Raw genomic sequence first — 23,384 nt, forward strand, 5'->3', positions numbered from 1 at the left:
AAGTATATCAGCTTTACCATCAAAACTGAAGGCTACTGAAAATTCAAACTGTATATGTCTTGTCTTTCTCGCATTTTTTTTTCTTTTCTTGTTGTAATCGCTTATCGGTATAAGCAATACCTGCTAGAAGAGCGTGACTGAGGTTTTCCTTTTGCCTTCGTGAGTAGTATTGACAGTACTTAAAAAACGCAAACCACACAATAGAATGGCTATATAATAGACAACACATGGAAGGGCTAGATTTATCGTGATATAGCGGTCGAAGTCATTGAACAAAGTTCCTATATTTAACGTTCGGCAGTAACGCAATGCTTTTCTTTTTTTTTTTAATGTTTTACAGCTAAACTTGACGCCGTGAAAACATACATGCGGATGCGTCGAGTACCTCGGCACTTGCAAGTGAAAGTCATCAAGTGGTTCGACTATTTGTGGTTCACCCAGAAGAGCTCCGATGAGGAAAAATCCGTCGGCGGGTTACCCGGTAAGATGTTTTGTTATTATACTCTTGCTGACGCAAAATCAAAAATAGTGTGGCACGCTATTTAGGCAGGTCTATAAATTTTCTCATATGAAACAAGTTTTGCAATGGATGGGGTTTGGATCCAAAAGTAGACTTTACGTGTCATATTAAGCCAGCAATTCAAATTACATTGAATTTTTACACGCAGTACAAGATTCACAGTTTTTCATTTTAGAATTTATAAGTCAAACTGTATTTAATGAAATAAGAAAAAATTGTTGAACAAAAAATCGATAGAAGAAAATTTTAGAGGTTCACATTTGTGCTGGTATCAGATGCACGCTTGATGCTCAACAGAGTTAACTGATGTGTAAAATGGCGAAGAAGGCTGCTCTGAATAATGACGTGATTCAACTGAACTGTTGCCTGTTATAGAGCTCTATATCTATATAGACCCATAATAGATTATGCGGCTTATGCGAAAAAGGGCTATGCAAACGCTACGTCTATACGAACCGATTCCGATCACGAGCCTTTTTAGCAACGTATATGCGAAAGAAAGAGAGAGAGAAACTAGACGGAGGGGAAAGCCTTTCTCCCACCCCCACTAAAATATGGTAAAGGCGACAGTTTTGCATTTCTCGTAGCATTCCCGAGGGTTGGACGAAAAAGGACGAATATCAAAATGGGATTCTTCTTTCCTTTTTGTTGGCGTAATTTATATGCAGTTATTTTGTGAATACCAAGGGCCTTGAATTTTTATGATGTAATCTAAGTCTACATAAATTCCATTCTATGTAGAAAGTCATAAACTCTTTCCAAGAGAACAAAAATCATATTTTATGGCTAGTGCTAAGTGTTTATTAAATTTGGGTTTTGCTACAGGGTGAGCGCAGAGAGGGAAAAAAGAACAAGATATAAGTACCAATTGACGAAAAAGTAACATTTGTAGTGATCAATTCACCTTTAGCCAGCTGTTTTTATAGCATAAAATAATATCTAAAAACGACTTTAGTTTGCTAAAACAAAAATGAGAAAGCGATAAATGGCTCCTATAAGAAGTAGATCATTTTCGTTCTTGTTCACCCTGACGATACAGACAAGCTGAAAGCGGAAATTGCTATTCACGTTCACCTGGACACGCTGAAGCGAGTAGAGATCTTCCAGAACACTGAAGCCGGTTTCCTGTGCGAGCTCGTCCTTCGATTAAGACCTGTCCTCTTTTCACCCGGCGATTACATCTGCCGTAAAGGTACCTATTACGTTTTCTCATTTTCAAAAAAGGTTTTTATCGATTGCCTCGTACAGTTGAAACCCCTAGATATTTTGGGAAAGAAATTTGCCATCTACTTGACACGAAATGTGTGAGCTTAAATTAACATGTTATCTTTTCTAAAACTTGTAGGAGAGGTCGGTAAAGAAATGTACATCGTCAATCGTGGAAGACTTCAGGTAGTAGCGGACAATGGACGCACGGTGTTGGCTACTTTGAAAGCTGGATCCTACTTTGGAGAGATTAGCATTCTCAATATGGGAACAGCAGGTATAAACGCTAAAACAATGGCATTCCAATTTGACTCTTCACAAAATAAAAGTAGGTTTTCAGACATGATAATTGATTACTTTGCAATAGGCAATCGAAGGACGGCCTCGGTTCGTTCGGTTGGCTACAGCGACCTGTTTGTCCTCTCTAAAAAGGATATGTGGGACGTTTTGAAGGAATATCCGGCCGCTCGAGTCCGACTGGAAGCCATCGCCGTCAAGCGATTGGAAAAGTACAAAAAAGCTCCACTGGAAAAAGGTACGACCTGAGAAACAAAACAAGATGTGGACATTATGATGAAACGGATCAATACGTAAGGGGTCATACACGCACATACGAATGTGGGGTAGCAATAGAAGCCTCTAGTGGGTGATTACTTAAAAAAGAAACTAGACAGCTATAAATACATGTATGTATGTAGTTCGTGAGGGGTTGTGAAAGGCTATCATCATCAGTCCCAATAACGATGGTCACTGTCTAACCGTAATAATGAATGCGATTGGGGAAAAGCATTCCGTCTTTGTGACGTGTTCGATCGTTGATAATGACGATAATATTACGACGTCACTAACAGCTGCTTTAGGGCGGAGTCATTCCACACCTGGGCTCGTCGAGTCCAGCGGACGAATTCCCCTCGAGCGGATGGAGCTGACCAACACACACCCTCTTCACTTGCCGTCCAATCCCGAGTCAGCCAACATCGTCAGGTAAAATTTATGGACCTAATCCTACCCAATTATAAAGCGTAACATGTTCGTACATATACCTAGATCAAGTGCTGGGTCATCTTCATCGACTGGCACTGGCGGTGAGAGCCGCTGCAGCTTCCGCACGAGCCGGAGGAGTTCCGCATTGCAGCAACAACAGCCCCTCCTCACCCCGCAGTTCTTTGGTGATCCATCCGCTGGTAGTCTCCTGATGCCACCTGCATTCTTAGCCTCAGGTACGAAACATCATAATTTCCCCTATGTTCTTACAACATACTCGCACCGACGGGGCTCGTAACCAAGATTAGGTGTAGGAAATTACTGTTTACGGTTAGATTTGAATTAGTTTAGCGTGAAGGGCACGTTTGCATGAACTATAAGGAAAAGTATCGGTGTTAAAAAATGTATAGCTTAAAAGCGTCGGCGTTATTTAAAGATATTTTGCCGAATGTGTAACACTGAAAATAGATCTCACTTTGAACTTTCACAGAGAAGCATCATCATTCATCATTCACAGTCCCCCCAAATGGAAGAGTGAACTCCATGCAACAATGCTCATTCCGTCCTACCTACACTCTCTTTGTTTATTTGTCAACTACACTGACGTTGCTGCTGTGTTGATTCACTTTTCTCCCAATATCTCCGCCCTCTTTGCTAGAAGGTCCACGTTCAATAATGGAAAACGATGGGAAAAGGTGATAAGCCAATGAATGCTCTTGTTCTGCGCAGTGCAACGCTATCCAAAATGGATGGGTTTACGCGGAAGCAAACAAGTTGAACGCATTCGACACGTTTGCAGTGAAGCAAGTCAGTCGTGTAGACAGACACTAGGCGACAGAATGTCTAAAAACAGAATAAAAAAACTTGTCAATTAAATCGATAGTAGAGAAATTGCGCATAAAAGAAGATAACGTTTGCATCTATATCTTTAGTGTATCATCTCCCATTTGCATGTCTATCCATTCTACAAAGATATGGCGTAAAACATTCAATGCTAACGATTTGACACGTTAAATATAGCCATAAAAGCACTTTGAATAGTTGGAATTGCAGGCCTAATGCTCCAAAACGTAACGCCTACTCAACTTTAAGAAAAAAAAAAGTATAAAAGCGCTATGCCTGGATCATATTGGCTTACACACTAAGTATAGGCTATATGTCGGTATTACTGAAGCTCACCTTTTATATTCGATTCCCAAGAATTTTCAATCTACAAATTCAATTGACGTCATACTGGAATAACAGGAGCTTTTTTTTTTCTCCCGTTCCAACCGATGATAACATTCACTTTGATGCAGTACCGTTGCCATGCGCTTTTTAGTCCCAGTCTCAAGGGTTTCTCCAGTTCCTCGGTACAAATGGAATGTCGACAGGCCTGTCGGCATATATGTTTTATATCGTGGCACCTATCTCTTGGGCGATTAGAGATGAAGCCAATGCGTAGTGACAGATAGAGAGATCTATGCGTCAGTAGATGTCAGATAGTGATAATTCTGTTACAGACTGGCAGTTCATTTAGAATAGGAGCGCATCTCGAATGCGTGATCTAATAAAATCAAATGAAGATGAATCCAAAACGAGGTTGGAATTGTGAAATACCTTATTTACACGTTCAAGCACTGGGCTGGAAATTCGGTCCTCGCACGATACGCTGAGTTTAAGCCATTTCCAGTCTTCTCTTTTCACGCAAGTGAAACAAATAGTGAAGCTGAGAAAGAAGCGCAATTCTCAAACTACCATCGTTAAAGAACTCAAGGGGATTGCTGGCAGTAGAAAAAGAGAAGAAGGGGGGACAGAGATAGAGGTATTAGGAAATTGGGACGGCCGTGTGTGTCTTGTTTGCTTGCCCAGCTCTCGGACTCTTAGGAGAAATAGCGAAATGGTAAATGTTCCTGTTTTCTGCTAGGCAACCAACTTTGCTATCCTGTATATGGACATTGAAAAGCTCTGCCATTTCTGGAATAGTCTAGTCTTATTTCTCGGGCCTCTCTGTCTCTCTTTATGGGCGCAGAAAAGTTGCAACGTCTCCGTGCACGTCGGCTAAAGTCGGGAATTTTAATAGGGGCGTGTCCACCATGTAAGACCACTTGGGACTGAAGAGGCAAGTTCTAACGACAGAAGCACTGTACATACATACTCATCAGACTGATTCTAAATAAACTATGCGAACTTCAGTCGACTAGCGTGCATAATCAAAACTCATACAAGTTGAAAACACATTTCACGTGAGCCCTTTTTTCTTTGAGCATTTCGTTGCCAGGAACTCAGCGAAGAGTAGCTGAACTTTTGGGAATGCGCCAAAAAACATTACAGTTTCATGAAGCCTGGACATTTAAGTTTGTTCTATAAGAGCGCAAAAACAATCTTAGCTTAACACCGATTTTCTTTTTACATAATCGGATGGCCTTTGTTGTTGTGTAGAATCTATCTCTGAATAGAACTTTTTTTTTGCTTTATTCTCTATAGTAATTTTAGTGCGTTCAGATAATGATATGGTTAGTGTGGCCAACACGACATATTGCGGTTCTAGGTAGCAACCGACGTGCTACGTATACGAGTGTAGTTACGTCTTACCTGATGAGAAACTAGGATCCAAAAACAAAAAAAAGAGGCAACAATAAATGAAACAGCGGTACCCAAAAGCCCCTCAGCTAGATTTCCCAAGCGACAGAGGGCCTTTTCTTTTATTGTTCTATATACTTTTGCTTTTCTTGAATCAGCCCAAGGAGCGGGCGGAACGCGCATCAGTAACATCAAAGAGCTTATGTATATAGGCCCTGTTTACATGCCAGAATACATGTCCAGTGTGCACGTCTATAAGCGGCAGAATAGCCCGAGTTGCTAAAACCATAAAACAAAAGACGAGCAACATTTAAGTCCCCAAAGGACATTGAAACTTCACGAGAGACAAACTCTAATAAGAACCTGGAATCGTGTTAAAAAACTAAGGACACGTTGAGTGGATGCGAAAGAGTCAAAGATTCCACTTACACGTCAAGTTGAGGATGAAAAATGTGACGGCCGCGCCTTGATATACTATACAGTCGACATGTTATAGCTTCAAAAGTGCAAGCTAGAGTAATATGGCTGTCTACGATGGACGATGGGCGTCGCGGCGCCAATCTTCTAGCAGGCCTGCAAGTTGACGATATATGGCGTCTAATCAAATTCTTGTGCCCGCATCCCACCACTGTTTTCCGGCTACCAGTAGATGCTGGACCACTTGGCAAATCGAGAAAACCGGACACCATCAATAGCTGTCACCCGGAGTCGGTTGCCAAACATTTGCGCTAAGAGATGCCCGTGTCCGGCATAACCGGAGAGCAGCTTATCCTTTCTTTTTGTAAATTACTCGCTTGGTACCAAATCAAATTCTTTTGTTACCAGGTGAAGAACGTAGGTTAGAGGAGAAACTAATGAACCTGAGTACAACGACTCGAGAGTTTAACGAATAGAAGAGTGTCATCTATGAAGTACGACTGGCTCTATCCTTGCATGTTATTTTACCTCTCTTCTCACCATCAGAATTTCTCGTAATCGAGTAAGGAATCATGTTGCTTCTCAGAGGAGCTAAGACCTTTAACTACCCAATGAATTTTCAGTAAAATTTGGCCACTTAATAAGCTCCTCAATTGGTTTTTAAAGTAAAAGATTCTGGAACAACTATCAGGCTAACATATGATACATGTGTAAGCGGGCGTGTAATATGGCGACGGCTAAATATGTTTAGCATTCTCACATTTGACCTAGCACAACTGAAACTAACTTTTTACTGTTTGCTTTTGATTTGACAGGAGGTGTAGGCAACCGGAGTACTTCTCCTGGAACGTCGCGGGATTTGGTGGTGTTGGAGCCACCGATCCTGAAGACTTTACCACCAGCTGATGCATTAGTGGCTGAAATCAACCGGTTACGCGAGAGGTTGTTGATGCTCGAGTCGGAGAACACGTCACTCAGCGCAAAATTGAACCGACAGCAATGGGAGGTCGAAAATCGCCTAGCCGAGATAGAAATGCAAATATGTGGGGCAGGCAGCCCGGCTGATAGTGCCACTGATGACAACGAACGTAATTTCGAATCGGCTATTTAAACGGGAAAATGCTCGGATCCTTGTGTGAACTGTGGCGATTAACTGGAAGCTTATTTTCCGCATTCCTTCTAGCTCTCTTCGTCACTGTGCTTGTGTATAAAGAAAGAAAAAGACATCAAACAAATACTGATACTTCAACAAAAAAACAAACACGTATCTTCTTCGTTGACGATCTCTATATAGTGTAAAAGTGACGCCGAAATTTATATGCTTTACTTCAAGGATTGCTGTTTATTTTAACCTAAGTGCACGATAGTCGCCACCAAACACCAACAACAAGAGCATCAAGCAAGGCATCCTCATCCAATTGTTTGTGGAAGACGTTGATTTTGCTGACCGTGCTGAACTGTTATGTCAGCTACGACTTTGTTGCGTTTGATTTTCGTTGGCACAATGTACAATTCACGCTATTTTCCGAAACAGTTATGATAGATTTTCTTCTTGCTTTTGACTCTACACCACTGTTCCTGTTTGACTCCTAGTCTGCCATTTCTAGACACACTCTTTCCTCTACCTTCAATAGATCTTTCAGCTAAAATTCCTTTAAAAAATTGTTATGACGCCGGTATCCATCCACCGCTCTCAACATGTAGCACCAATTGTCGAGATTGAATTCGACATTGTACAGTTTGCATTCGAGATCGTTTTTTTTCATCACCAGACCTTTTTAATTCTACTTGAAAGTTCAATTGTCACTGTTTCACTCCATTTAAAACAAACCACGAAAAATGATGAGAAAACGACAGAATACAAGAAACGTTGGATAATGTTATCAACGTTGCCTCTTTTTCTTGTTAGGGTTGGGCCGCCGCTTGAGCAACACGTAGGGAATTCTTTTGCAATAATTCTCACTAAACCAAGGGATGTAGAAAGCTCTCAAAAACTGCGGTGATCTAAATAAGAAATTTTAAACAGGGAAAGAAGAGAAATCGTAGAACTTGGCACTCGCGTTGCAATTTCTCTTCTATTTACCTGGCATTATCTAGGAAATCTACTTGAAAAATGGCCTCCCACTCAGAGGTCGTTTGACTATACTGTGGCTCGCGCTCAGTTGCTTGACCGGTTTCCAGATCCACCAAATAATGGCAATCTTTTAGGGATGCCTGATATAAGAAATAAAATTGTAGTTACACCTGTACACTTTCAGAGCATTAAAGTCGTTAGGAGAAACCTTTACATATCGCGTTGGCTCTTCTTTATTGAGGTCGTTCATGTGCGGCGGTAATGTCCAAGTCCCGTTGGGAGGCGGATCGAACGGACGTGGTAGTTGGCCCCGAAATTCAGAGGGTATAAAACGTAATTTCATGCTGAAAGTCACGGAAATGTTAATTTGTTTGTTTTTCAATCGTCATCGTTGGATTTTTTTTTTATACTTACTTATTTGGAAGGAAGAAGCTTGAAGGAAAGCGATGCCACTCTTTACCAACACAGACGTTATATTCCTTTGTGTCACCCTCATTTTCCCACGCCAAACGGTTCAGTTCAAGGAAGACATCCATAGGGGCATGATATCCTATTTGGAGAAACCAATAAAAGCAAACATAAAAATCCATAAATCTTAATAATCTATTTGCAGTGATTAGAATTGGTTATTGGTAGAAAAGTCTATTAAAAGGTAAACTATTTCACGTACCTCTGTATTGGCCGATAATTCGGCTAACAGAAATAAGGGATGACGAAACTACCAGCGCCAACGTCAGGGATTGCACAAATTTTTCAGACAGCTTTAATGCCCTTAAACATGATTCCGCACATGTCCAGGTGATGGCCCCAGCAAGTCCAAACTTTAAGAAAAACAACCAATCGCGGATTACTAACAAATTTGCAACACGCAAACCAAAGCTATCAGTAGTATGAATTGTACATTTAAATATTTACCAACGGATAGATAGGATAAAGGAATCTTTCCTCCTAAAACGGTGTAAATATTAGTTATTATCCAAAAGGCGGGTGGCGAACAAGCTGTGCGATCTAACCTTGTGCGGCTGGGTGAAAAATATGAGGATCCAAACGTAAAGAGGCAAAAGCGCTAGCCAAATAGGAAACGACTGATTTTTTATGGGTTTAAGTTTTCCTGTAATCAAATGAGCAGGAAGGGCCACGAGTGATAAAGGGAAAATGACGTTGAAGTTAAGAAACCCATTCAGAAAGTAAAAAGTCCACGGGGACGTTCCGTACAAGTCAGGCCCGTGACCCGAAAATACGTTGTACAAAACGATATTCAGTGGGGCTACTACCAAGCGCCCATAGTAGTAGGAGTCAACTAGAATTAAAGGAACCTAGAAGTTGTAAAATTGTGAATTCAATCCAATGGAAACCAGGAAATTCAAAAGAAAATTTATAAGATAGGGAAACTTGACCTACCAGAATGACGAAGAGTGATATAATGCACCAACTGATAAACATTTGCCACTTTCTTCTTAGAACTAGTGCGTCTACTGCAATTCCAATTCTGAAAACGGGAAATTTTTCATTTTAAATAAGGAACTGAATGACAGCTATGCTTCCTCATACCCTATAATGCCAGCGAAAGGCCAACTTAAAAAGGCAGAAATTGCTGTTGCCAGAATCGCCAACACAAAGTTGCCTTGAAACCATGCACCCATTGAGATTAGAGTCATATACCTGTGTTAAGGGAATGGAATAAGGAACACAAATTTCATGAAATAATGGCTAGACCTTTACATAGAAAATGTGGAGGGTAGAAAAGATGATGAGGACTGAAACATCCCAGCACTAAATAGAAGGAACAAAAAAGTCAGCCTTCCAACTTTTGGACCAAACTGTTGAAGAACTCCCCTATGAGATTATGGAAAAATTAAGAGAGTGGCTCTATAGTCTTACATAATTTTTCAAGTATATACTTATAAAAGTAAGTTTCACAAGTGGTAGATGCAAAACCTAGCAGCCATCTCAAAAAGTAGAAAACTAGAACTTGGTTAGAGTGGAATATTGAATCATAGATCCACGCAGGCAGTGCATATAAATGAAGAAAAATGTAGGACCGTAAAGCAAACACTGGAGAGTATTCCCATGTTTGAAACCCCGAGCCATACAGTAAATAATGTAACTGTCAATGAAAAAAAATATCAAATGAAATTTCTTTTTTGCTTTTTATTTTCTTATAAACTTACTGGTTCCCAATAATTGTAGGTTTCATCACAGTCTGTGATGTTGTTCCAAACTGCTGCACACAATCTAGCTGAAGCTAATGCTTTGAAAACAGTTTTTATATTCGGAGACCATATATCTTTGCTATCCTCTTTCCCGTGGCACTCTTCCTGCAACCTACTTGAAATTCAGAATTTTAGATTCATCTGTTATAAACACAAAACTGCATTGTACATAAAAAGCTAAATGTTAACCATATTACATGGTGACTTTGTCCGGTTCTTTTTCGCGAAACAGACGATCGCTTTTTCCGCCAATCTTTCGGTTCTGAATAGACTTAGGTTTTGCTTTTTGTCCCATGTTACCTTAAATTTGGACGTGTTAAGTTTGGTGGGGCGCAAACTTCTTTTCTTCAAAATTTGGAAATTAAACGATTCAGCTATCTACTTCTTATTGTCATTTTTTGTATTTTCGTCTGCCTGTTACTGGCATATGTCCAGTGTTTCCACTTTCCGCAAAGTGGTATCCCTAGAACGTTGCCAGACTGGGACATAAAATATGAAATAAATCCCTATTTAAAAAAAATAAAATCCCCAGAAAAATCCCTGTTACTTTCATGGCCTACTATAAATTTTGACAGTTGGGAATTGACAGTTATTTTCCTCTACTCCGATTGGCCGTCGAGTTACTGACATCATCATCATTCAACAAGGCCTAATGGTGTAAACAAAAAGGAACAACAAAAACTTACGGGTAGCGAATTGGGTCACATATCCCGATGATAAGCTGCCTGCATCCACGAGCCGTCTTTCAGGCCGTGGGGAGGCTAACGAACAGCCTACGTTCAACGATCACCTCTTCTCTACCTTTCAGCTTGTGGTTCGATCTTCAGGTAGTGAACAGTACTACAGATCGATTTTTAGCCTGGCAAGGCTATTTTTGCCATTTTTAGCCTGGCAAGGCTTTTTTTGGTGTGCCATTTAGCCCCTTTATAGTAGGCATGGCTCTTCTTTTTTCTCTTTTCTTTTCTCTCTTCTTTTTTTCTTTCTTCTTGCTTTCTCTCTTTCTTCGTCGTCTTTTCTCGTCTTCTTTTTTTCTTTCTTCGTAGAATCTTGCGTCTTGATCTGTTGTAGAAGCTTGCGTAATCCGATGAATCTTGCGTATCTTGAATGAAGATTTGGAGGGAAAGGGAGGGGGGGAAATTGGCGGTGTCGGGACTTGAACCCGGGGCCTTCAGAATGCGAAGCGAAGGTGGTAACCACTGTGCCAGGACCGCACATCTCAAACAAATTTATTTTTCATCGACATTCGTTCTAATACCGGAGCTATATAATATGTGACTAATAGTGGTGTCGCGCTGTGGTAGGGCGCTGTGGTATAGCACTGACATCATACGTCGACTGTCCGTGTTCGGTTCTTATAGACGCCATTGCTTAAAATTTTTTTTTATTATTTTTATAAATGTAAATAAAAAAAAATAAAATAACCCATTTTATTTATTTTAGAACAGTATTAAATCGAACACATTTTTAAAGCAATTAACCAGTGCCCGTCAAAGCCAAACAAGTTACCAGAAAAATTTAAATTGGCTATGGAAATAAAACCATCGGATTGCCCCATCATATTTGTTTAGTTAAGCAATAAAGATATGGTTTTTTCCAAAAATAATTGTCATCGAACTTTCAACGTTATAAAGCCTCAAGAGAATCACAGCGTTTCCCAATGAACAGTGTGTTGCTCACCTAGATAACAAAATTGTGTGAGAGGCCTCGGGTTCATCATGTTTCAACAACAAATTGTTCATCATGGTTGAACAAAATAGATTCGTAATTCCTACGTATATATTCAAGGAACTCTCCCCAGCTTTTGCAATTGGGTCAAGTGCTTGTCAGAAATTCAGTCGGAGACTTGAGTCTTAAAAAATTCGGCGTGCGATATTTTTGGCACAGACGTTTGGAGGATCAAATGGAGTTCGTGGTGTATCCTAGTCAGTGTTACTTTCTGAAAAGCGTACCGTTCACCATTGTCCGCTTGGTGGCTCTTATTGAGGAACATTTTACTTTTGAAGTTGCATAGAAGCGCCAAAAGCAACAGCGGTTTGGCCAAAAATCTCAAAATCCCGAGAAATCCCCAGAAAATTAAATAGGCCCTGGATAATCCCGGAAACCCTAGATTTCCATAACTGCACCCTAGATTCCAAAAATTTTCCTTAAATCCCCCTAAATAGGGTAATATCCCTAGAAGTGGAATGGCTGCATATGTCATTCAAACGAATGCTTTTCCGGTAGAGGGACAGAGCAATCGAGTGCTTCTCCGGTTCTCCGTTTTCCCTCCCGCTCTTCTAGGACACAAAAATATTTCGAAAACAAAATATAAATTCATTCATCCAGCTTCTGAAAAAGCCTTGATTTTGGACAGCATTTCCGTTAATTGAAGGTTGCATGCAAAGGTTATTTTGCCCTGTAATAGTTGACATTATTTTTTAACTCGATATTTGTATTTCAAGATGACAAATTCATCAATGCCAATAGAGCGTCTACAGGCTCTTGATAATGTAGAAAAAGAAATCGCAAGCTGCATTCAAAGTGCTGGTAAGAAAATATTTAACAAGAGACTCATTAGAAATTCACAAGATAACCAAAGCATTTATTCCTTTAATGTTTGGCGCATGAAGGACAAGCTCTCATGGAACTGAGCAAAGACAAGGCTAGCATGAAACAAGTTGAAAGCCACACGTCACAATTTTTGAAAACCTTAAATCATGTTGAGGGGGAATTATCAAAGCATATTAATTACTTGACACAAGTGTCAACTGGTATGTGTTGTATATGATTATTGTCAAAAGACATTTTCAAATCTTTTTTTTATAGGACAACCACATGAAGGCTCAGCTTATGGCTCCGTGAAAATGTATAAAACTGCTCGGCACAGGTTGGAACACACTCGCTCAAGACTTCAAGATCTAGAAAACCTGAAAAATAGAGCGTTGGCATCTACAGTTAGGCCAGCTTCTGCACAAAATAATCCGTGACTTTTGTCATGTTTTGCACTGTGGATATTGCTCTGTTTCCCCTTTGAACATGTAATTTTTCATTAATAGATGATAAATGATTATGCCAGAGCGTGTATACCATGGCTATCTCAAAACTATTTCTGTTTCCCAAAAGCGGAGACCTGATGCCAAACTGGGGGGAAAAATCAACAGCAAGGAATTATGCAGTACCCTAGGTCACCAAATGAGACATAGATGTCGTTTTTTGAAAGCTGCCTTCGCGGCATTTTCAAGGGAGTTCCGTTGAAAGAAAACGATCAATACTTAGAGGAAGTACCGATTTGCAGACAGTTGCTTGCCGGGATCCTTCGGGAAAAGAGATCTTTGCTTTTATATCGAAGCACACTTTTGGTAATATATTAGCAAGTGATTTAAAAAATTGATCGTAGTTTCACGGCTGTTTTTTTATTTTAGATTATTCTGTGTCCAGCCTCCTTCTGACTTGCATATGGCGTTCATGATACCTGTAGTTCGTAATGACTGGGATATGTGGTTGCGCTCCCAGAAGCCTCATCCGCCGGATAAATTCTCACGTAAAGGACAGGTAAGACGTTCTTGTCCAATAATTGATATGATTCCTTGAATCAGCAAAGCTAAAATGACGATATTCTTTCCGTTTATAATTGGTTTATATATGTAATGGGCAAGGAACTATTTTCAAAAGAACTTGTTGATTTGGCACTACTGCTTGAAGTCTCCATGTGATTGGGCATCACCCGATTATATGGGTGAAGCTAGCAAATGGTCTCTATTGAGCCTCGTCATTTTGATAATGTGCTTCATTTGGAAACTGTGTATATTTAAGCTGTAAAAAAAAAGGTTTTAAAAAACTTTACTGCGCCGCCACCCGCTGCCTTAGAACAGCCTTTAGCAAACTAATAACTAAAGTTGTGATTGCTTAAACCATCTATCTCATGTAACGCGTTACTACCACAAACTTTTATTGCCCTCAGTTTGAAGTGCCAGCCTATGTGTCGATCACTGAGCAATACCTTATAAGGTAGGCCCAATTGCGAAACCTGCATGTGGCAGCAAATCCGCTACCGGTCGATTGTTTTGGCTGTATTGATTTTAGCATGTTAGACTAGGTTATTTCGTACTACCGTCAGTGTTTTACTCATCTTCTTTAGAAACGCAACAGAAATGTCAAAATGTAGATATAGGGACAATAAGTCATTTCACGAATTTTAGTGCAAGGAAAACCTTTAACTTGTATAGCTCATAAGACGTTTATGCTTATATACCCTATTAGATCATAGTTCCAGTTATAGCATGCATTTTCAGTTTGCTAAATCTGACTTCTGTTTACTCTATCGCACATAACCAGACTGCACAAAGCCGTGCTGGTGATCCAAGTTTACTAACCACTCCTGACGGCAGCGGTGGCATTGTAGTGGAAAATGCTCGTAGGAAAAGAAGCTTGGCAATTGAGATTCGTAACCAGCAACATTTGAGGATCAGTGGTGGCAGTCTTCCTTCTAATTTCCAATCAGCCCATGTCGGGCTGCCAGTTAGCCAATCTTCTTTGCGACATGGACGACCTTCAATTTCACGTTTCCGCTCGATGCACAGTAGCTGCCGAATCGGAAACAGTCATGCTTTCGAATCAGAATCACCAATTTCGCCAATTAAACCTAAGAATGTGGAAACTGCTTCCTTGCCCAACTGTTTCGAGGTGACTTCCTCAATCGCCATTTCTTTGATGAAAATTATTAATCATCGAAATCTATCGTTTGTTTTAAATTAAGGAAGTATCTTCGTCGGCGAAAATAGGCTCGCAAAATTCTCTACAAAAATTTCAGGCACGTTTAGTTGATCGCCTCCGCCGATCGCTGCGCCTAAGTTCTTCGTCTGCAGCCGATGGAGGAGATAACTGCGAAGGAGACAATGGTAGTCGCACGTCATCATAACATACACGGTATTTGCAGGGCAATCATCCAACAAATGACGCTTAGCATATTGTGAAAATCAAGAAACTAACCGGAAAACGCTGGTTAGTGATGACGTCAGACGAGGATTTTCCCTATATTTCCTGCCCCTTATAAATCCGGTTCCGGAGTAGTAATCGGATATCTAAATACTAGCTGTTTTTTGGCCGCCCCTGGCAATATATCCTTTTTATTTTTCATAAACACACATTACATATCTTCTTTGTATTCATATAAAATTGTGTAATATCAAGCGTGTCCTGTGTTGGTTTAATGTATATACATCTCTATAGTATATGATCACTAAATATTCCAATAATCGGAATGTTCATACTTATTGTTACGGTATTGCAACGTTGTGAGCTATGGTAACAAGAATTGTGAAATCATAAACTGACCATGTAAATGTCGAACTTTATGCACGTTTTCAAGCGGTCCCCGCTACCTTGACAACCCTATTTTATGCAAAAGTAAAAAAAGATAAAATAAAATAAACATGTAACCATCTACGGAATATATGAGATTTTGTCTAGCATCAGCTGCTACTCAACAAAACAAAATAATGATCCTCGCTTTTGCTTTACATCGGTCATCAAAACATCCCTAGTTCGATCATTTTCACCTGAAATGGAAACCAAGGTGTGGGGGAAAAAAAGGAGGGAAAAGGCAATACGTGTTACGTAAATGCGAGAAGCTGGTGAAGTATGCGTCCTTCTCTCCCATCCCCAAACACATGGTGACTTGTAGGCTCTTGAAGCTAACGTTAGATGGCGTTAACGTATGTTACCGAAAATGCGCTTGACGCCATTTTTTTAAGCTATTCGGTTTTTGACGGCTTGGTAAATTCAAACCGGCAAAAGAGAATTCCCATCCTTGTTTCGATTGTCAGAGTGCAAAAATGCCCCTGAAAGACCTCGACAAGCTTACCGTTGTCAAGCTTCGTGCCGAGTTAATAGCCCGAGGTTTGGACTCGAAAGGTAATAAGCCCTTTCTGGTGGAGCGACTTCGCTTCGCCATTGAGCAAGAGGAGCAGCACGGAGTAGCCAGACCCGAAATCAAAATGTTCACCTCCGAGAATCAATTAGGTGACACGAGTATGGACCAGGAACCCGAAATGGAAGACGAAGCTGCTGGTGAGAATGAAGCTGATGAAAGCTTCACATCTAACCCCAACCAAGTGGGCAATGGCTCAAATGGCACCACAGAAGGTATGTGCACATTTTCTTTTAAGCAAATAGTTTAATTTATAACTAAATTGGATGTGTACACTATTTGATTGTGGAATACAGTGTCAGATAATGCTTTGAATAATGGAACACACATCAGCTGCACCGACAAGCCTTTTAAAACAGAAGAGACCTTGCCGGAAGCAATAGCTGAACCCACATTTATTGAAGCATCTAAAAAAATCTCTGCTGATACATCTCCTTTAACTGAGGCAGCTGTTAAAGAAGGGAATGCAGAAGAAGTAGATAACAGTACAAATTCTGCCCTTGATGACAGTGTAATGGCTGTCTATGGAGGGAAAGATGAAACTTTTATGGAGAATAGTACTTTAGAACAATCTGTAGACATGACAGTTGACCGAACTAATGATAATGTAACAAATAACTTGACCTCAAATTCTAGTAATCTTGATGTTAAAGATACTAGTTCAACACCAAAAGACACCACAGAAGCTTCCAGTGTTGATACTGAAAAGGCCTCCGTTAGTATTAACCAAACAGATGCATCTGCTCAAAGTGAGACAGTTTCGGTTGATAGTGAGGCAAAAGAGCAAAACAAGGTTTCAGATGTCACATCACAGGCTGAAATAACAGATGCTGTTATCAAAGCAGAAGAACCTATTGCTGATGAAAAGGATGCAGATTCTGCACCACCTCAGGTTGAAGCAAAAGAAGAGGAGAAAATGGAAGCCTCATCAGCTGTGGAGACTGAAGCAACTCAAGGAAGTGAGAGTCCATCAAAAGAAGGAACAATAGAAGATAAAAGTGACAGGGGAAGCAAACGACAAAGAGATAGGTAATCAATCTACAGTTTGCATTTGGTATCGCGTAACCTCATGTTTGTGTGGCTGTACAATTAGATCTTCAAGTCCAGCTAATGTAAATAAAGTAGCGGAAGGTCCACCGCCCGAAGATGAGCCCGAATTCGATGCAAGTTTGGTCCTCCTTGATTGGTACAATTCAGATCTCAACTTAACCATAAGCAAAACTGATTTCGTCACTGCTTCTCCTCTAACGGAATCGGGGTTCGCATACATGTGGGCCGGTGCTCGTGCAACTTATGGATTTTCAACTGGAAAAATTTGCTACGAGGTTAAGGTAAGTTAACCACTTCGTAATAAAGTATCTCCTCGAAAAGCCGATACTAATTTGCCATTTGGCTGATGTCAGGTGGTAGAGAATTTGGCAGTTTCTCACCTTGAGGAATCAGAACCCAATCATCATGTTGTGCGAGTCGGATGGTCTGTCGATTCTACCACGTATCAATTAGGTATGGCGGCAAAACACTTCTTTAAATTTCATTATTTTGTGCTCAGAAGCAAAATGCATTACCAAATGAATTTTGTTCCCGTAAAGGCGAAGATCCATTTTCGTATGGGTATGGAGGTACAGGGAAAATTTCTCAGAATTGCGAATTCAAGGACTATGGGGTGCCTTTCCAGTTGAATGACGTTGTTGGTGTTTACTTGGTAAGCGTTTGGTAGAAAGGTCCAAAGTAATTTTCTCTGATCCTCTATTGTTTTGTGCTAACTTAGGATGCATCTGAGAAGGAAACAGTTGAAATATCTTTTAGTGTTAATGGTGCAGCCCAAGGCGTAGCATTCACGTTACCAAAGGAAGAACTAAATGGTCGGGCGCTGTTTCCTCACATCCTTACAAAAAATTGTCGATTCGAGGTAAACTTTGGCCAAAAAGAAGAGCCTTGGTTTCAGCCAATGGAAGGCTACGAGTGGGCCAGCAAAATCCCGGTAGAATCTCGCGTTCGAGGCGCTGTTACACCTGCTACTAGGGCCGAGTGCCAGATGATCATGATGTGTGGTCTACCGGGAGCTGGTAAAACAACTTGGGCCAACAAGTTCTCCGCTGAAAACCCCGATCGGAAATTCAACATTTTAGGCACAAATGCGTTCCTTGATAAGATGAAGGTCAATGGACTGCCTCGTCGGAAAAACTACAGTGGAAGGTTCGTTGGATGATAGTTTTACCTTAAGAACATGACCATCCATTTCTTTTCTCCTTTAGATGGGAAGTTTTGATCGAAAAGTGCACACGCTGTCTTAACATTTTACTGGAAATTGCTGCCAAGCGGCGGAGGAATTATATCCTTGATCAGACCAACGTTTACCCAACAGCACAGAAGAGGAAGATGTCTTACTTCTCTGGTTTCAAGCGCAAGGCCGTGGTGATTGTTCCTTCAGAGGAAGAAGCAAAAGTTCGAGTGGAAAAGAGAATTCAAGAGGAGGGTAAAGATGTACCTGACTCAGCCGTCATGGAGATGAAGGCGAATTTCAAGATTCCATCCGTCGACGACACATTTGCTGAAGTCGAGTTCCCCGAGTTGCCGCTGGAAGAGGCCCTTAAAGTCACTGAAAAATACAGCACCGAAGCGAAGGCAGCTGGATACGGTCAGCCATCCCCCAAACGACAACGTCAACAGCAAGGAAACCGCAATAAAAACGATCGTAACGACAATCGACGTAGCAATCACAGTGGGCGCGACAGAAATCGGGATTCCAGAGGGTCAAATAGCCATCGCAGCTCTAGCTCACGTTCTTACAGAGATAGCCGAGATGACCGACACCGTCCACCACCTCCTTCTCACTGGAGAGGTGGCGGAGGTGGTCCAGGTCGTGGTGGTGGCTGGAGTAATCGGGGACCTCCTCCGCCTCCATTGGGCCGAAACGGACCTTACTCTCCTCGTCGAGGACCTCCTCTTCCTCCTTTGCCTCCCGTTAACCGCGGAGGATGGAATGCACCATTACCTGATAGACCATATCCCGGAGGCAGATCTGGTGGCGGTGGCGGCGGCGGAAGGGGCTACGATGACCGACGCAACGATCGTCCTTCTTACTCAGCCCCAAGGCGAGAAGGAGGGCCCACTCCTTGGATGAATTCTCCATCAATGGCTGGTGCAGCTCCGCAAAGAAGTTCGTGGGGACATTCACAGTGGCTGGAATAGCAACAGTGGCGGCGGGAACAGTTCATCTTCATCGTATGGTCAACCACAACAATCATCGTATGCTAGCTCTGCTTACGGTGGGTCAGCACTCTACGGATCAACGGGAGCCTCCAGAGCAACTCCAAGCGGTGGCTATGGTACTCCTTCTGGTATTACCGCCAGACCTGCTACTGGAAACTATGGATCATCGTCGGCAACTGCAAGACCTGTTTCCACACCATATGGCGGTGCCGGAATCACTGGACTTGCCCGTCCTGCCAGTTACGGATCCAATGGTCAAGCCAGACCAACCAGCTATGGCCCTCCTAGCCTACCAGGTAGCCGACCTGCAAGTTACGGATCTGGTTCAGGGAGTGCCCGGCCCACCGCCAACTATTCTAGCGCCTCAATTAACCCATGGTCACAACAGCAACAACAGCCACAGCAAACTGGGTATCAGTATCCTTACAATCCCAATCATTCGACGTACAGTGGAGGCAAGTAAACTAGCACGTTTCGTTTCGTTTTGTGGTCTTCGTTTTAAACATTTTCCTCACTTGCAAAATGTTTTTTTTTTTTTTTGTCAGTCCCTTCCTTAGTAATCTGAAGTCTCTCTTCTTCGTATTTGTAACTTTTCATGAAACAAAAAATATTCAGCCGTCGGCGAGTGTAATTCATTGTGAGAAACTTCATTTCAGGGTTTCCGTTCTTTTTTTTATTTTTTAAATTTGTTTCTTTCGACGCCATTAATGATGAAATACACGGACATTTAACTAAGTTTGAGCTGGAATAGATATTACAACTTTGGCTTTTAGCGATCTAGAAAATTTAGTACATGAAAAACAATGAGAACCAAGTCTGGGTTTTTTTTTCTTTGATGAGGTGCGCTGTTTGTAACATTCAAACTTGTACATGCTGTTTACCAACGGCAGATAGCCTAGCAATCAAAAAATGTTTATCTTCAGCTTCGAGAACTAGTTGCGAAGTAAGAGACTCGACTACGGCACGATGCGCTACCGCTTTAGAGCGATAGTAATAGAGAGCGACAAGTAAAATCAAAATAGCAGGAACAAAAAACCCCGCTGATCCGAAGAAGAAAAGAATTTTTTTAAACGTATCCGACAATGCATCAACCTTAAAAAGAAAAACCAAATTAAGATAATTATTACGTACTAATTTGTCAAAATTACCTCATTGGATATTGCCGACCAAACAGTACCAAAACCACGATAAGGTCCACAGGAGACTGAGGGCTGCAATGAGGTGACGTGATATCCCAAAGGAAGAACACAAGAAATAAAAGATACCAATAAGACATTCATGAAAAGAGACGTGGAGCTTGATGCACCATAAATGCGAGAGGGTGGGGACGAGTATAACAACAGGCTGAAATATTTGACGTAGAAAACAATGAAACATTTGACTGTAGTAATAATTGGCAAAATTGGGCAGTAGAACATTCCCAGCCAACAGATTGACTGACTGTAAGTAATATCAAGGGTGCTTCCGACTAGATTGAATTCGGGATTAGCTATGCATGTCCAACGACTTGTGGGAGGCACCGAACGACGGAAGACTAGTGCCAAAGGAAACTCGATCAGAAGCGTAATGAAGAATGTGACGAAAACGTCAAATAGGCAAAGCCTGTAGAGTTGTTGACCGACATATGTTTCCCTAGGAAGAAATACCGTAGATAACATGCTAAGATTGGTATTTTTAATTACAACCAAATTACCAGCATGGTGCATCTTGATCGGAATTGCAGTTAGGTCCTCGTTCTTCTTCAAGCTGCCGTACAGAGTCAAAACAAGTACCAAAAGAGAAGCCAATCGGAGCATAACGGTTCTCACTAGAGTGAGCTTAATTTCAAAAGTAGCACTGAAACGCTCGAATCGAACGACGGCTCGAAAGAGGATCGGCACTAAAAAATTCAGCGCAGTTATAATAATAGACGGTAGAAATCCTATCATTAAGATTTGGAAATCTTCAGGATTCGAAAATGAGCCGGTTTCTCCTTGAATACTCCCCCGAAATCTTTCTGAAAATGATGTGACCAGATAAATGATATAGCCAGCTAGACTCAAGGTTCCAATAACAAGAAGGTTGACTGAAAGCCTTAGCAAGAAAAGGTAAATTTTTTCCCGCATATTTCTCTCTGCTTTCTCGGTGGCATATGCTTTATCAGCCAAAGCTACCCGAAAAGCTAATAAATAAAAAAAAGAGATAAACGGTTAAGAAGTAACCTGATTTATTGCAATCAAACAAAACAGCCAACTTACCATGTAGAATGGCCTTTTTTTTAAGGTGGGCAACTTCGGAACTGTCGATGCAATAGTCCCATGACGTAAAAGCTAAATCGGAAAACTGATGAAGCCATGACCTGCCAAGTCCGATATTGTCTTTGAAGCCAGTGGCAACCGACTTGGCCATGCACGTCAAACTGAAGAGTAGGAGGAAGTAGACAATGAGTTCATAAGCCAACGCAAAATTGTAGATTTGATCATTCCCCCACGGAAGGAATGCCGGTTGGTAGTATCCGTAAAATGCTACTGTATACTCCAACCATCCAGTGCCTTGCACCGCATCCTAATTGAAAAAAAAAGCCATGGGTTACCATTTTGATAAATTAACAACAGTATCCTGAAGGTACTTGAATCAATAATAGTGGCTGTGAAGAATGATTTGCTATCGTCGTCATGACCGATTCACGATATTCAAGCCAGCAACTATCGTTTCTGGCCATACATTCATCATTGCAGGAAGAGGCATTGTTAGATCGACTGCATCCATCTAATGCCGACTGTGATGGAGACAATACGGTGAAATTTAGGTTTGTACACGAACTTTGCCCAATTTCCCATGGAACAAGAATCAATGCCACCACGAAAAACGTAATGAAAAAATTTAGTAGCATCTGCCATCTGATAAGGAGGAAATATGATCCGACTCCTAGAAAAGAATTATATAACAAAATACGTAACCGCCAAAACGACAATAAACCTTGTCTACCTGTGCCAAAGTTGGCTTCAATTGAACGGATTGTTTGTTTCCATGGAGAGAAAAATGATAAAATTTGTAACGCAGAAGACTGTACTCTGTGCCAAATTTGTCGTTTTCGGAATCGAATCAATTCCAAACCGTGAACGCGAAGGTTTTGTGCAACCTACGACCATCACAGTTGTTCACTACATCACCAATAAAATGGTATGTGATAAAAAAAGAAACATTACCCTTAATTCAGCTTTTAGGATCCTTTTTTCTCCCATAGTGATGGGAAGGGATCGTATCTGTTGCATTTTTTGCCACATTTCTTCTTCATTGGGTAGACCCTCAGAGAGATCAGGCATCATCCCCAATTCAACTTCATCAGTTGGAGTGCCACCATGACGAAGAGTAGACATTTGTCTAGTTCTGGAGGTAGTTTTCCCCCATGTTCTAATATCTTTGTACAAAATCTAAATTAAGGCTGTGCTAATAAAACATTTGGTATTGTTTCTTACCTATTGTGTTTGTTCTGTTACTTGGTAACATTGTCTCCCATGACACCTTTTTATCTTCTTTAGCCTCATCAACTGGGAAGGTAGACATTGTTGTGGCAGTACTTTGTAGATGATGAGGCTTTTCCTTGGCTTCTTTAATACCATTTCCAGTAACTGATGTTCCACGAGAACAAAGGCTTGATCTGTCTGTCATTTTCTAACAAAATACATAAGAAACATATATTTAGATGACAATAGGGCAACATTCTACAAAAGCAAACACATTAACAATGATGAGCCCATCAGCAACAAAAACATAGGCTGATTCTTTAGCTAAAATCAGCGGAATACCATTAAAAACATACCCAAATAGAAGAATATTCAATTAATCTATCCATTACAAACCTTATCGTTCAGATCAAGACACCACGTTTGGCGTAAATTCCACGTTTTTTCTATTCTTGGTTGTGCAATAGATTATGTGAACATTACGGGCTATACTGAAAAGCAACAACGTTCGCCATGTAACATCATTGCTAGACCATCGATGTACTAGACCGACATTGTACTTCAACTGCTAGATGCTTTGTAATCCACAAAAACTTTAAATACTGACTAGTGGTAAACAAAAGATAGGTCAAAACTTATTCATACGAAGACAATCAACAACACTAACACATACCAGGCGAGGTATTACTCTAGATCCGGGAGGCATGTTGCCGGATTTGTTCAAGTTGGGTGTTGCATACAATTTTTTTTTGTTTTAACAATTAACGTACATGAACTGAATATTATAGATTTTTACACAACGTAATCGAGGTAAAATGATCGACAAAGACGTGATATAGGA

At 40.9% G+C, this 23,384-nt stretch overlaps 5 protein-coding genes across 6 annotated transcripts in view; 3 read left to right on the forward strand and 2 right to left on the reverse strand.

Moving 5' to 3' along the window:
* The window catches only part of LOC130691030 (cyclic nucleotide-gated olfactory channel-like), a 43,421-nt gene extending 36,172 nt beyond the window's left edge, over positions 1-7,249 (forward strand). Inside the window, exons 4-10 of the mRNA XM_057513935.2 lie at positions 341-481; positions 1,560-1,712; positions 1,866-2,003; positions 2,094-2,261; positions 2,578-2,710; positions 2,774-2,946; positions 6,505-7,249. Of these exons, the coding sequence (XP_057369918.1) occupies positions 341-481; positions 1,560-1,712; positions 1,866-2,003; positions 2,094-2,261; positions 2,578-2,710; positions 2,774-2,946; positions 6,505-6,800 (1,202 nt within the window). The 3' untranslated portion in view covers positions 6,801-7,249. The remainder of the gene's footprint in view (positions 1-340; positions 482-1,559; positions 1,713-1,865; positions 2,004-2,093; positions 2,262-2,577; positions 2,711-2,773; positions 2,947-6,504) is intronic.
* A 201-nt stretch (positions 7,250-7,450) lies between these two features.
* LOC130691024 (alpha-1,2-mannosyltransferase ALG9-like) lies at positions 7,451-10,404 on the reverse strand. Of its 2 annotated transcripts, none has more exons than XM_057513925.2 (13): positions 10,174-10,404; positions 9,935-10,088; positions 9,665-9,870; positions 9,486-9,599; positions 9,315-9,425; positions 9,165-9,252; positions 8,777-9,079; positions 8,679-8,711; positions 8,434-8,584; positions 8,178-8,313; positions 7,978-8,107; positions 7,773-7,903; positions 7,451-7,693 (listed from the first exon to the last, which is right to left on the reverse strand). In XM_057513925.2, exons 1-13 carry the CDS (start codon positions 10,269-10,271, stop codon positions 7,573-7,575), a joined length of 1,776 nt encoding a protein of 591 aa, XP_057369908.1. In that variant the 5' UTR covers positions 10,272-10,404; the 3' UTR covers positions 7,451-7,572. The 2 variants fall into 2 exon arrangements, with proteins under 2 accessions (XP_057369908.1, XP_057369907.1); XM_057513924.2 differs by having other exon boundaries at positions 9,935-10,091.
* Positions 10,405-12,192: 1,788 nt separating this feature from the next.
* On the forward strand, positions 12,193-15,400 carry LOC130691029 (uncharacterized). The gene is made up of 7 exons (XM_057513934.2): positions 12,193-12,347; positions 12,418-12,502; positions 12,586-12,726; positions 12,782-12,938; positions 13,378-13,507; positions 14,291-14,638; positions 14,712-15,400. The coding sequence occupies exons 2-7, from the start codon at positions 12,418-12,420 to the stop codon at positions 14,871-14,873; spliced, it is 1,023 nt and encodes a 340-aa protein (XP_057369917.2). The 5' UTR covers positions 12,193-12,347; the 3' UTR covers positions 14,874-15,400.
* Positions 15,401-15,669: 269 nt separating this feature from the next.
* LOC130691043 (heterogeneous nuclear ribonucleoprotein U-like protein 1) lies at positions 15,670-19,832 on the forward strand. Its single transcript, XM_059494880.1, is given in 8 exon segments — positions 15,670-16,099; positions 16,181-16,913; positions 16,978-17,215; positions 17,288-17,387; positions 17,474-17,586; positions 17,653-18,080; positions 18,140-19,063; positions 19,065-19,832. Coding segments are annotated over 8 exon segments (3,342 nt in total). The 5' UTR covers positions 15,670-15,789; the 3' UTR covers positions 19,561-19,832.
* LOC130691092 (transmembrane channel-like protein 7) lies at positions 19,688-23,272 on the reverse strand. The gene is given in 10 exon segments (XM_057513995.2): positions 19,688-20,189; positions 20,246-20,729; positions 20,791-20,830; positions 20,833-21,258; positions 21,335-21,641; positions 21,706-22,004; positions 22,065-22,218; positions 22,286-22,497; positions 22,556-22,751; positions 23,217-23,272. Coding segments are annotated over 10 exon segments (2,385 nt in total). The 5' UTR covers positions 23,250-23,272; the 3' UTR covers positions 19,688-19,955.
* Between the last annotated feature and the right edge of the window lie 112 nt (positions 23,273-23,384).

This window comes from Daphnia carinata, chromosome 1 (assembly GCF_022539665.2).
Source record: "Daphnia carinata strain CSIRO-1 chromosome 1, CSIRO_AGI_Dcar_HiC_V3, whole genome shotgun sequence".
NCBI lineage: Eukaryota > Metazoa > Arthropoda > Branchiopoda > Diplostraca > Daphniidae > Daphnia > Daphnia carinata.